The sequence below is a fragment of the Dermochelys coriacea genome, chromosome 24, assembly GCF_009764565.3.
Source record: "Dermochelys coriacea isolate rDerCor1 chromosome 24, rDerCor1.pri.v4, whole genome shotgun sequence".
Taxonomy (NCBI): Eukaryota; Metazoa; Chordata; order Testudines; family Dermochelyidae; genus Dermochelys; species Dermochelys coriacea.
Window position 1 is genome coordinate 8,643,848 of NC_050091.1, and position 14,256 is coordinate 8,658,103.

Genomic DNA, 14,256 nt, shown 5'->3' on the forward strand with positions numbered 1-14,256 from the left:
CTGTATTTTCCACCAAATGCATCCGAGGAAGTGAGCTGTAGCTCACGAAAGCTTATGCTCCAAATTTGTTAGTCTCTAAGGTGCCACAAGTACTCCTTTTCTTTTTGCGAATACAGACTAACACGGCTGCTACTCTGAAACCTGTAATTAAATCCTTGAGGAGAGGGTTGTTGAATTCAGGACCAGAGTTTGCATCCTCCTGTGGCACAGCAATAAGATCATGAGATAAAGCAATTGTCATTTGAAACAGAGGGAACAGTTACTGGTCTAAACCAAAAAGAAAAGGAGTACCGGTGGCACCTTAGAGACTAACAAATTTATTAGAGCATAAGCTTTCGTGAGCTACAGCATCCAGACTAACACGGCTGCTACTCTGAAACCTGGTCTAAACCAGTGTTTGCTAATTAGTCAAAGACTAGAAAATCTTAAAATCCACGCTACAGGACAGTCAAAGGTTTAATGGCCATCACTCCTCCCAAAGAGAGTGCCTGTCTACATTGCCACTTTACAGCGCTGCAACTTTATTGCTCAGGGGTGTGCAAAAATACCCCCTTGAGCGCTGCAAGTTTCAGCGCTGTAAAGTGGCAGTGTAGACAGTGCTGATAGCTACTCCCCTCATGGGGGTGGTTTTATTACAGCACGGCAGCACTTTAATGTTGCTAGTGAAGACATACCCTTGGACTTTTTTTTTTTTTTGGTAAAGTGGTAGCAACAGTAGGAGCACTCCTGTAGACAGCATTTTTACTGCTTTGTTAATGCTGCTTAGAACAGCTCTAGATGACATTGTGACAAAGAAGTTAGTGCCCTGTCTACACTAGAGCTTCTACCATTGCTACCACTCTGGGAGATTTCCCAAAGTAGTTTAGTGCAGACAAATCCATAAGTGATGAGCAAGAGGAAGAGAAGGTAGAAAGATTATAAAGCCCGTGCAGTAAATGCTAAACAAAAGATACATAGGTCAACAGATCACAAAGGCTTGAGTGATTGTTTGGAATGTAAACTAAAGGCCTTTTTAAAAAGTTAACTTGCATAAAATCTCCCCACTGTATCTTCCACTACATGCATCCCATGAAGTGAGCTGTAGCTCACGAAAGCTTATGCTCAAATAAATATGTTAGTCTCTAAGGTGCCACAAGTCCTTCTTTTCTTTTTGCAGATACAGACTAACATGACTGCTACTCTGAAACCAGGCTATAGAGAGGTGTTTGCTTTAGCCTATTATATTATTAGGAGACCCAACCCCATTCCTGTAAAAAGAGGATGGCGCTCAGTAACACCCCACCCAGTGATACTGCAAGAATTACAGGTTTCAGAGTAGCAGCCGTGTTAGTCTGTATTCTCAAAAAGAAAAGGAGTACTTGTGGCACCTTAGAGACTAACAAATTTATTTGAGCATAAGCTTTCGTGAGCTACAGCTCACTTCATCGGATGCATTTGGTGGAAAAAATATGGGGAAATAGTTTTACTTTGTGTAGTGACTCATCCATTCCCAGTCTCTATTCAAGCCTAAGTTAATTGTATCCAGTTTGCAAATTAATTCCAATTCAGCAGTCTCTCGTTGGAGTCTGTTTTTGAAGCTTTTTTGTTGAAGGATAGCCACTCTTAGGTCTGTAATCCAGTGACCAGAGAGATTGAAGTGTTCGCCAACTGGTTTTTGAATATTATAACATTCAAAGCTCTAAGGTGCCACAAGTCCTCCTTTTCTTTTGGCGAATACAGACTAACACAGCTGCTACTCTGAAACCTATTGTTATTACTACTAGCCTCCATCAGCAGGTTTAGCAATGGCATTCAGAGCTCCTTCCAGCTCCTGTCAACACCATTTCTGGTTCAGCTCGAGTTAGTAAAGAGAAGAGAGCAGGACTTCAGAGGCGATGCATGTTACACAGCAGTGACAAACACCTTCTCACCCTGGGAAACAGAGAAAGGACTAGCGAATCTTCCCAGAGGTGGCGCCGCTTCCTAAAACCAGCCTGATGATGATTTACACTCCCACAGCACCGGGCCTCCTCCTGCAGGGTCCCAAAGCACCCTGAGGAGCGGTCTCCGCACACAGCCCGGCTACTGCCCCCCCCCCCCACGGGGACCCCAGTTTCGGCAGAGCAGCGCGGGGGACGTGGGAAGCCCCCCGCCGAGCATCGCCCGCTCAGCTGCCCTCAGCACCAGACCCCTGGGCATCCCCAGCAAGAGCCCCACAAGCGAAGTGTTTGCAAACCCCAGCCCCGGTTACAGAGGCGAGGCCCCCCGCGCCCAAGAAAGGGGGGGGCGGGGGGCGGAGAGTCACATCTTCGCCCCCAGGCTCCGGGAGCAAGAGCCACGCGGTAGGGGACGAGCCAGCTACCCCACCCCCACAGGGGCCTCGGCCCCCAGCGCCCCCCAGGTCCCCACACCGCGGGTCCCTCCTCCCTTCCCCCGCCCCTTTGGGAGGTTACAGGCCCGCCCCTCAGGCGCGCGCCCCCCCTTACCCGCCATGCCGGCGCTGCTGCTGCTGCTGCCCCCAGACTCGGGGCCGGCCGACGCCATCTTGGAGCTTCTCCCTGCTCCACTGGCCGCCGGCGGCTCCTCCCTCCCCCCGGGGGCCCCTCACTTGGTGCCGCCCGGCCCGCTCCGCCCGCGGCTCAGGACCGCACCATTCGGGCTTAGACGGGGTGGGTTGCTCCCTCTGACTTGGGCTCGCCCGGTCGGCTCCGGACCGGGCCACTCAGCGCGGATGGGAGGGGACGGTGAGGCGATGCCGGGCTTCGGCCACCGCCTGTTTTTGCTGAACTCGGGGAGCTGGGCGCCCCTTGGGCTGGCTACAGCGCATGCGCACGGAGGGGGGGGGGAGGTGAAGCCACAGTGGAGGCCGCCATGGGTCACATGACAGTGGAGGCGGGCACAAAAACGACGGTAACCCCTTCCAGTTTGATGTCGGGGGGGGGGGGCCTGGCACATCATGGTGATCCTGGGATGTTGCCATGGTAACTTAACATGGCTTGTCATGACTTCATTTGTGTTGCCAGGATGCTTCGACCTCATCCCATTGCCATGGCGTCTTATGTCCTGATCTCATTGTCCCATCATGTGTAGCACCGCCCGTCCTGACCTCATCGTGGCACCTCGCATCCTGACCTCCCCCCGTTGCCACAACATATCGTGCCCCACCTTCTCCATATCATCCCAGCCCCATACATCCTGACCTTATCCCGCTGTCACTGAGTGATGGGCTGACCCCACTGCATCATCATATCGGGCCATGACCTCACCGCCACATTGCCATGATGTCACGTTGCCTTGGCGTGTTACATCCTGACCTCGCCGTGTCACGAGCTGAGTTGAGAGATCTGGGATTTGCAGTTTATAAGAATGAATTTTCTACTTGGTAAGAGTCTAATCTTATTTCATAGTGGAAGATACTAAATTCCCATGACTGATTGTATAATTTTGGGACCAAATTGTATGTTAAGTCAAGTTCAACAACAACAGTTTAATGGTGTATTGCTGTCATTGGCCATCCAAGTACAGCAAGTCAAAGGGAGGAGATTTCATATATTGTACTGCTTTAGTTACAGATTTCAGAGTAGCAGCCGTGTTAGTCTGTATTCGCAAAAAGAAAAGGAGTACTTGTGGCACCTTAGAGACTAACAAATTTGTTAGAGCATAAGCTTTCGTGAGCTACAGCATCCGATGAAGTGAGCTGTAGCTCACGAAAGCATATGCTCTAACAAATTTGTTAGTCTCTAAGGTGCCACAAGTACTCCTTTTCTTTTTAGATACAGAGTTCACCAAGAGCAATCAGAGACCCAGTAACCCCAACCAGTTTAAAACAAAGGTAGTAAATACCATTTCACCTAAAACACTTCCTCTATTACATCCTCATCTACCACATTGCCATGGGAGGTCAATCACGTCACATCTAAACCTCTCCATGCTGCTGCGTCATATTGTGTCCTGGCGCTATCACTTTGCAACATGTCACCAAGTCATGTGCTGACCTCATTGGATCACATCATGACTAAGGCTAAGATTTTGTCATGGGTATTTTTAGTAAAAGTCATGGACAGGATCCGGGCAATAAACAATAAATCTTGGAAGCCCCAGCCCTGCAGCGCAGAACTGGAGCCGAAGCCCCACGGTGCATGGCTGACAGCCGGAGCCCCGTCACGCACGGGGCTGAAGCTGAAGCCAAAAAAGTCACAGAGATCTGTTAATGTCACAGAACCCATGAACTCTGTGACCAAGTCAAATCCTTGGAATTGCAGCACCATTTTGCCATGAGAAACATAACCATGTTGCATCCCTAGGCAAGCGCTTAGCACATCTTGACACCACAACAGTACAGCATGGACCTTTGGTTGATGCTGTCATGTGCTAACAAGAAACTACATCATGTTACATTGCTAGGCAGTTGCCCTTTGTCACATCAGGATATTCTGATACCTAATCATGGTCTTTTGTATGACATCATTTTGCATCACTGGCCAGTCTGACATGTTGTCATGCCAAGACAAGAGTGTTTATGCAGGGTATCATGCCATCTGCCTGACCACACCAGCTTGTCACAATACTACATGCCAGCCCCTGTGGGTCAGCGCTGCCATGTTGCAACACAGCAAGACATTGTAAAGTTTGCAACTCTAACTGCTTGTGTTTTAACACAAAGTTGTCATGTCACATTATGGCAAATCATCATGCCACCATGCCATGTTAGTGTATTTTGGCCCAGTTTCATCATGGACCACAGCCAGGGGATGGCGTCTAGAGTTCAGTGTGGTAATATTGCATTGTGGCCTGTCATCTTGCCGTGCAATTCTGGCATGTCGCCTTTTGGTGCAAAGTTCTTCTTGGTGCATCATGCTGTCCTTGATGGTGTTTTGGTGCAATGTCAAGATCCTCAGGCTGCAGTGTCATCTCACAATGCCAAGTGAAATCACGCTGCAGTGTCCGGATAGCACTGAAAATCTCTTGACTCAAAAATAAGGGGGTCCTCCTGAGTAAATCTGGATGATTAAATCTGCCTTCCTAAATCTTCACTGCAGTTTCACTTGGTTATGAGATTTTTCTTCACTTTCTGTCATGTAGCATTGCTGTGAGCTGTTAAACAGCTGCTGCATTCCACCCCAGAGTTGTTGCATTCAATGATGAAGGCAATAATTCAAGATTGCAAAGAATTTGGGGATGAAGGATGCCTTGTAGGTGCAATAGATTATACAACACTATCTTTGACAGAGAGGCATGCCTTACTTATCTGAGCACAGAAGCAGCAGAACAGGAATTCCTGAGTTCTAGTTTCAGCTGTGACATTGATTCCATCTCTGGCCTTGGGCAAGTCACTTAACCTCTCTGTCTTATTCTCACTTCTTGTAAAGTATGGATAATAACACATTATTATCCCTAACCCCTATACAGCATGGGCAGGGGGGAATTGTTAATTAGTGGACGTTCATGAAGTGCTATGGAGGTCAGAAATGCCATGCATTATTTGTAACTGAGTCAGTGTGATAAGGGAAACCCCATGTTCACATGGATAAGACCCTCTGCTGTGAAAACAGAATGGGACTTTTGCAGCTGCTAGGAGAGTCCTTGTTTTGAAAGCTCCCTGTAAAATTAAGCATTGCTTTATTTTAACTGGTGACTCAGATAGGCTACCAGCCTTGAAACAAAGCATTGCATTACACCCCTGTCCTTTCCAATCTGTCAGCTCGGTTAACCGATCCTATCATTTCCCACATCGGGGTAATAATAGGTCTGTTTGGGATGACCCTGTGGGCAGGCATTAGAAAGCTTCTGCCACCTACAGGCAAAACATGGGAGCTGGCTGTCAGGGCTCCACATCACAGAAGGAATGACAGCTGCTGTGGGCATTTCAGACAGATCCAATCTTCTCATCTTTAGCAACAGTTACCAAAGAAAGGATAGCTTGGCCCAGTGAATTAAGGAGCATTTCTACTAATCTTGATTCCATAAGAAGACTGCTTAAATGCGATGTAACAAGAATATAGTCAAACTGTTGACGGGCCAGTCCTTTAACAGGTGACAATCAATAAATCATGGGGCAATTGTAATTATTTTACATGTCAAGTGATATTTCTATATTACAAAATCCAGACTCTGGGATGTTTTTTTGGTTGTTCCTTTCCACCTCTTCAACACTAATTTAAACCGGGTAATTCTCAGCTCATAGTAATTATGAGAAAATCAAATTCCATCTGCTGCCTTGAGGCAAATCAGGAGAAAACTCCCAACTTGGACTACAATCTGCATCCTGCAGGCAGCTGTATGCAGACAGGCTCCTGCGCCTTCAGGGAGCCCTTTGTCTTCAAGAGGCGCTGTGTAGGGGGCTTGCAGGCCCCACACTGTCCTGATTGACGGCTGTTATTTTTAAGTCGAGTTCATTTCCTCTTGTGAGCTGGTCATTCTAGCTGCCCTGTACACAGGTGGTGATGCCAGTTTCCCACTGTTACTTTGCCTATGATAGCAGGTCTGTCTTGGAGGAGACTTTGCAAAGAATAACAATTGTACTTTGACTTTACATTGACCAAGTACTGTGTAGACATTACTTAATTCACCCTGGTTCATCCCCCGGGGAGGTGGAGCCTTACCATTATTCCCATGTCGCCCATGTGAGTTCTAGTCCCATCTCTACCACAGACTTGTGGTGTAACTTTGGGGAAGTCATGTTCCATGCTCTGTGCCTCAGTTTCCCTATCTGTAAAATGCGGGCAATAATAACTACCCGACATGGGGGCTGTCAGGGTTAATTTGAGATAATAAAATAATAGGAATTTGGGGCTAAAAGGGACCTTAAGAGGCCATCTAATCCATCGCCCCCACCCTCTGCTGAGGCAGAGTTAGGTATACCTGCACCACCCTGAGAGGTGTTTGTCTAACCTTTTCTTAAAAACCTCCAATGACGGGGATTCCACAGCCTCCCTTGGAAGCTAATTCCAGTGCTTAACTATTCTTAGAGTTTGAAAGTTTCCTGATATCTAACCTGAATCTCTCTTGTGCAAACTAAGAGGATTATTTCTTGTCCTAGTCTCGGGGACATGGAGAACGGAGAACAATCCTTGGGTGGAAGGTGCTATAGATATGCTAATGATCCTGTTTATCTGACCTGGATTTCCAGGTAGGCTTCTGTCTCCAGACCTAGTGACCACCAAACGTACCTAAGTAATGAACTCCTTCTAATGAAGCGAACTCTCACTGCTATAACTGCACAGTGATCCACTCAATTTCCTGTTTTTGTCAGAGCATGTTTCATCCCATGGACTCTTACTCTTAGTCATGTTAGTATTAAAAGGACATTGAAATTCTTTCCTGGTTTTTATTATCTTCTTTAGATAGCCAAATATTGACTTGTGAAATTCAAGAGGGGTCAGGATTTCACTGTTTCTGGAAACTGACTCATTCCCGTGGTGTCAAGCCTAACCTTTAGAAAATTACACCTTGCACCAGTTATTTACCCATGAAAAGTCCCCTTATAATGCTATGTCTAAAACCCTCTCCCTGATACAGTTAGCCATGCTTCAGTCCTTTCTTGAAATGTACTTCTCCCAGACATGGGAGCTGGCAACAGGAGGGCCAAAGAGCCATTGCCCCATACTTTTTAAACAGGGGGGCCATGCTGCCCACTTTTGAGAACGTGAACTTGGCAGCAGGGATACATTGAGAGCAGTGGGCAGGAGTCATTCTTACTTCTTCAGGGGTCCTTCTTACTGCCCCGCTTTGACCTCTGATCAGAACTGGATTGCATAAGGCAGAACCCCTTCCCTTGGCCCAGCCATCCTGTCGGCATGACGGAAGGGTGGCTGGGCCAAATGTGAGTTGCATTGAGACCCTGTGCTGCAGGTTGCAACACCACTCACTCATATTTGGCTGTCCCTCCCTTCAACTTCTGCTGTCCTTCTGGCACCATTGCTCTCCTCAGACCTATACCTTGAGTCTCCCCTTTAGATATGCACTCATGGATTCAGTGACTGAAACTTCAGATACAAATGACACAGATTAAAAAATCCAGGCAGAAACCATGCAACCACCATGACTGATGCTAAACATTTCCATTCCATAGGAACATAGGGAAATGTCTCATTGGATCACACTTGAAGTCCACCTGTCCAGTAATGCCCAGCAACAGCTACTTCAGAGGAAGATGTAAGAATCCCACAGCAGCAGATGTGGGATAATGTGCCCCTCACAGTAGATCTCATCCTGGTCTCTATGGGTATGTCTATACTCCAAAAAACAAAACAAAACCAGCAAGTGGGTTTCAAATCCTAAGCAGGAACATCTCCACACAGCTGTTTTGAGCCCTGTAGACCAGGGCTCTGAGACTTGCTGCTGTGGGTTTTTTCCCCCAGTGTATATGTACCCTATTAGTCAGAGATCTGCTTAAACACTGAAGCATGAGCCATAATATCCCTTCCAGAATTGTAGTTAGCAGTAACTATGCTAATTCTAGATATTCTGGTTATCCATAGAAATATCCAATCCCTCTTTGAATCTTGCTAAGCTCTTGGCCTTAATGACTCCATGTAGCAGTGGGTTCCACAGTCTGTCTACGCACAGTGTGAAGAAGTATCTCCTTTGATCAGGTTTTAACTTGTCACCTTTTCATTTCATTGACTATTCATTCCAGATCACGCTGCTTTTTGTTGTGTGGTTTCCTCTATTCTCCATTTGTACATTGTGTATTTAGATAGCAAGCTCTTCAGGGCAAGGACTGAGTTTTCTTACAAGTTTTCATGACTAGCACACTGTTGGTTTTGAATACTACAGTGGTGAGTGCTCCAGAATACAAGTAAACTCTGATGATCCCAACTCCAATTATCTGAAATGTGCCACTTACAGTGCTGAAACTTTCTTTGCTCAGGGGTGTGAAAAAACACCCCCCTGAGCAATTCAAGTTTCAGCGCTGTAAAATGGACATGTAGACAGTGCTACCGTGCTGATAGCTACTCCCCTCATGGGGGTTATTTTATTACAGCACTGGGAGAGCTCTCTCCCAGCTCTGGAGACACGCGCGACTACACAGCCACGTTAAAGTGCTTTAATGTCGGCTGTGTAGACATACTGAAATTTAGAAATGTTTTCCAAACCAGAATTTTATTTTTTGAGAAGTGTGATTGAAATTGATTTGCTGACATTACAGTTTCCGTTTGGCTAGCCCAGGTTTCCCTGTACATGATAGATAGATAATGATCTTAGTTTTCTATAGATTTGTTCATTCAGAAGAGTCCCAAAGCTCTTTACAAATTACAGAAAGACTGGTCATACAGAAGTCGCTTCTTCCACCAGTCATATGCAACCACCTCTGGGGTGGAACATAGCAGTTGTTTAACAGCACACAGCAACACTGTGCACCAATTTAGAACAGGAAGCAAAGATGTTATGTCTTAAATTGGAATTTGGCCAAGACACTTGGATTATTATCCCTGCTACTGTAGTGGGAGCATCAATGCCCATAGAGTGTGCTGTACCTGTTCTGGAGATAGACAGACGGTTTACAAATGTTACAAACATCAATAACTTCTTGGATTGCATGGGGGACTTTTAAAACTAGATGAGACAAAGCATTAGAAAATGTATCATAGAGAACAAATCTTCCCTGGTCTCAGAGAGACAGACTGGATAATCTAATAGGTCTTTTCCACCTCTTCCTTCGATGATTCAGATTCCCATAGACTTCAGTGGGTTTTGGATTAAGCTCCTAGAGGCAAGGGAGAAGAGACAGTTCCAGAGAGAGCTTTGTTTTTTGCAAACCTCATTGTGTTCAAAAAACCTTATCTGGTAACAATCCAGAATTATGACTAATCCATCACCGAGCACCCAGCGCATACCGAAAAGATTACTGCTTAAGCCCTTAATGTATTAGGACACTTTGTAAGCGTTGTTACTGGATTGAGTCGCAATGCTAGAACATAATTTGGACCACATCCTCAGCTGCTGTAAATCAGCAGAGCTCCAGCGGTTTGTTTCATAAGAAGAGGCTATCCGTCCTGGTTGGGGCAATTTGAACAATGTAGAACAAGTCATTATCCTGCTCAGATTGTCCTGCTGATTTCAACAAGCCAGATCCTGAGAAGTGCTGCACCTCCCATGAAACTAACATGAATTCTAGGGGCACAGCAGGATGCGGCCCATTCCTCAGGCGCCCAGATACCATGGTGATGGGCACCAATATAAGACCCTACATGGACAGATAGCTAGATAATTCTTGTGATTTATTCATTTCACATTCATCATCCTCTCCGTCGGGAATCCCTTGAAGTTGAGGAAGATTGTCTTTCATGGATTGTCTATTTCAAAATATCTGTAGGTCCGCTGATGGCTGATGAGGCCTATTCTGGAGCTGCACTCTCTGCCACATAGCAGACATGTTTCTGAGCAGGGTGGATGACCCTGGGCTATTGGTTAGGGTCATAGCATGCTCTTTCTGTCACTTCTGTTTTTCCGTTACATGTAATCATATCTGATTCTCGAAGTGCTGAATTCCCTGCCTCAAGCAGTTCCTCCATTGTTGTCACTCCTGGGTTATACATTTCCACGAATGCAACCAACCAAACACATGCACGCTCTGGATTCTGAGCCTGATTCCCCATTGTCTTGAGTGTTGTGTTGTCATTTACATCAATGCAAAGCAGGTTGAAAATGATATCGTTCCAATGCAGGGTAACCGTCAACAAACCTGAGAGAGAGAGAGAGAGAGAGAGAGAGAGATGAAATTTGAAAGGGCAGCGAGGAGTAGATTGGATGTGAGATCAGATAGGTAGGATGGAATGAGTGTATCATACAATCTCCAAATGTTATTTCTTGCCACTTACACTAGGAGGAGCTACTGGCTCCAGCAAACTTGAAACTAGCTGAAAACCTCTACACCAACATTCCACACAAAGATGGACTACAAGCCGTCAGGAACAGTATCCCCGATACTGTCACGGCTAACCTGGTGGCAGAACTTTGTGACTTTGTCCTGACCCATAACTATTTCACATTTGGTGACAATGTATACCTTCAAATCAGCGGCACTGCGATGGGTACCCGCATGGCCCCACAGTATGCCAACATTTTTATGGCTGACTTAGAACAACGCTTCCTCAGCTCTCGTCCCCTAATGCCCCTACTCTACTTGCGCTACATTGATGACATCTTCATCATCTGGACCCATGGAAAAGAAGCTCTTGAGGAATTCCACCATGATTTCAACAATTTCCATCCCACCATCAACCTCAGCCTGGACCAGTCCACACAAGAGATCCACTTCCTGGACACTACGGTGCTAATAAGCGATGGTCACATAAACACCACCCTATATCGGAAACCTACTGACCGCTATTCCTACCTACATGCCTCTAGCTTTCATCCCGATCATAACACACGATCCATTGTCTACAGCCAAGCGCTACGATATAACCGCATTTGCTCCAACCCCTCAGACAGAGACAAACACCTACAAGATCTCTATCATGCATTCCTACAACTACAATACCCACCTGCTGAAGTGAAGAAACAGATTGACAGAGCCAGAAGAGTACCCAGAAGTCACCTACTACAGGACAGGCCCAACAAAGAAAACAACAGAACGCCACTAGCCATCACCTTCAGCCCCCAACTAAAACCTCTCCAACGCATCATCAAGGATCTACAACCTATCCTGAAGGACGAGCCATCGCTCTCTCAGATCTTGGGAGATAGACCAGTCCTTGCTTACAGACAGCCCCCCAATCTGAAGCAAATACTCACCAGCAACCACACACCACACAACAGAACCACTAACCCAGGAACCTATCCTTGCAACAAAGCCCGTTGCCAACTCTGTCCACATATCTATTCAGGGGATACCATCATAGGGCCTAATCACATCAGCCACACTATCAGAGGCTCGTTCACCTGCGCATCTACCAATGTGATATATGCCATCATGTGCCAGCAATGCCCCTCTGCCATGTACATTGGCCAAACTGGACAGTCTCTACGTAAAAGAATGAATGGACACAAATCAGACGTCAAGAATTATAACATTCAAAAACCAGTTGGAGAACACTTCAATCTCTCTGGTCACTCGATCACAGACCTAAGAGTGGCTATCCTTCAACAAAAAAGCTTCAAAAACAGACTCCAATGAGAGACTGCTGAATTGGAATTAATTTGCAAACTGGATACAATTAACTTAGGCTTGAATAGAGACTGGGAATGGATGAGTCATTACACAAAGTAAAACTATTTCCCCATGGTATTTCTCCCCCCCACCCCACCCCCCACTGTTCCTCTGATATTCTTGTTAACTGCTGGAATTAGCCTACCTGCTTGTCACCATGGAAGGTTTTCCTCCTTTCCCCCCCCCTGCTGTGGGTGATGGCTTATCTTAAGTGATCACTCTCCTTACAGTGTGTATGATAAACCCATTGTTTCATGTTCTCTGTGTGTGTGTATATAAATCTCTCCTCTGTTTTTTCCACCAAATGCATCCGATGAAGTGAGCTGTAGCTCACGAAAGCTTATGCTCTAATAAATTTGTTAGTCTCTAAGGTGCCACAAGTACTCCTTTTCTTTTTGCGAATACAGACTAACACGGCTGCTACTCTGAAACCTAGCTGAAACTCTGGCAAGTCAGGTTAGATTTAGTCCTGGTCTAGGTCAATTTAAGCTGCCTTGTGTCGACCTACCTGTGGAAGTGTCTTCACTGAAATTCGTGCTTGCTATGTCGATTCAGTAACAACACCTCCCTGAGCAGCGTAGAGTCACGGTCGATGTAATTAGGTCAATGCAGTGTTAGACACTGCGATACTTATGTCAACTGTTACTGGCTTTCAGGAGCTGTCTCACAATGCCCCACACTGGCAATACAATTGATTCAAGCGCTCCTGGTGACGACGCATACCACCAACACGAGCCAAGTGGTGTGCACACACAAGTGCTTCAACAACTGCGGTGGATGTATGCCCTCATTAGGTCATCATAATGGTGTAGTGTAGACATGGCCTCAGATGCGGAAGTTTTCTCTACTTAACAGACCTTTAAAATGACCTTTCAGAAAAATGCCATGGAACTTCCTATTGTGTGAAAAACCCTGTAGGTTCCAAATTAAACTAAGCAAAAGGAGTTAGATTCTCAGTACATATTTTAGCAACAAAGCAGATCAGCTGATAATTCGTTAATCATGCATTTTCAGCTCAGTATTGTCAGTTTCTTCCAGGTATATTATAAATCTAATTTATAACAAAGATGAGTTAATCATGTTAGGAGATCAGAAATGAATGCACCATGATAAAGTCATGCCTTGTGGAAAATATTGAAAAACTTCCTCAGCAGAGACAATTCTGCTGAGATCTGAGATTTGGTTTATTTTTCTTTGTGGACCAAATTCATCTCTTGTGTTAGTGGATGCAACCGCTATTGACTTCAATGGGATTGTGTATATTTACACTCAGGGTGAATTTGGCTAGTGGGTCTTTGTTCCTTAAATTGGGATACATCTGCCCATTGGTCTTATTTCCCACTGGCGGTCAGAAATCTGTTTGTGCCATCACAGTTGGGCTGCGGGGGAATTTTAATATCAGAAGGGGACGATTGGTTTTGACACTACTCAAAATGTACCAAGGGTCATAGTGGATTCCCCATCACTGGCAACTTTTTAATCAAGATTGGATGTTTTTCTAAAAGATCTGCTCTAGGAATTATTTTGGAGAAGTTCTCTGGCTGTGTAATCCAGGAGGTCAGACTAGATGATCACAAAGGTCCCCCCCGGCCTTGAAATATGAAGATGTGAAACCTGTTTTTGTGCCAAACTTCAGACTCAAATCAGCTTCCTTGAAAGTTTCCCACAACTTCTTAGCAAGACTGAACTCACATTAAAACAGCAACAACAACAAAAATAGTGGCTGATTCATGGTCCTGTATTCACACTCAGTGGTTTGGGTTGAGGTTTGCTTTATTGGTTGGGTCCCCACAGCTGAGTTACCTCTTGGTAGGATGACCATCCCTCCCATTTTTAAAGGGACAGTCCTGTTTTATATTAGCGCCTATTACCCTCTACCCCATCCCATTTTTTTCACAATTGCTATCTGGTTACCCTACATCCGGGGAGTGGGGTGCTGAGATAATTAATTAATGTTTGTACAGGGTTTTGAGATCTTTGGATGGAAGGCACCATGGCAGGGCATAGAATTCTTGTGAATGATCCTGTTTAAATGCAAACAGCTTTAGCAACAATAAAACAAGGAAAAGGGAAAATGGGAGATATCAATCAGTGGAGCTGGTTCTAAACAGCTCCTGTTT

At 45.6% G+C, this 14,256-nt stretch overlaps 1 protein-coding gene and 1 long non-coding RNA gene across 6 annotated transcripts in view; one reads left to right on the top strand and one right to left on the bottom strand.

The window, feature by feature from the left end:
• The window catches only part of LOC119847679 (26S proteasome non-ATPase regulatory subunit 4), a 79,854-nt gene extending 77,044 nt beyond the window's left edge, over positions 1-2,810 (bottom strand). For 2 of the 5 annotated variants that reach the window (XM_043502211.1, XM_038382629.2), the window contains exon 1: positions 2,466-2,810. In XM_043502211.1, coding sequence (XP_043358146.1) covers positions 2,466-2,523 — 58 coding nt within the window. In that variant the 5' untranslated portion in view covers positions 2,524-2,810. The remainder of the gene's footprint in view (positions 1-2,465) is intronic. The other 3 variants (XM_038382631.2, XM_043502212.1, XM_043502210.1) reach the window with 3 other exon arrangements.
• Positions 2,590-8,920, top strand: LOC122457416. The gene is made up of 3 exons (XR_006276952.1): positions 2,590-2,723; positions 3,003-3,361; positions 7,019-8,920. It is a non-coding gene; the product is annotated as an uncharacterized LOC122457416 (long non-coding RNA).
• The last annotated feature ends 5,336 nt before the right edge of the window (positions 8,921-14,256 follow it).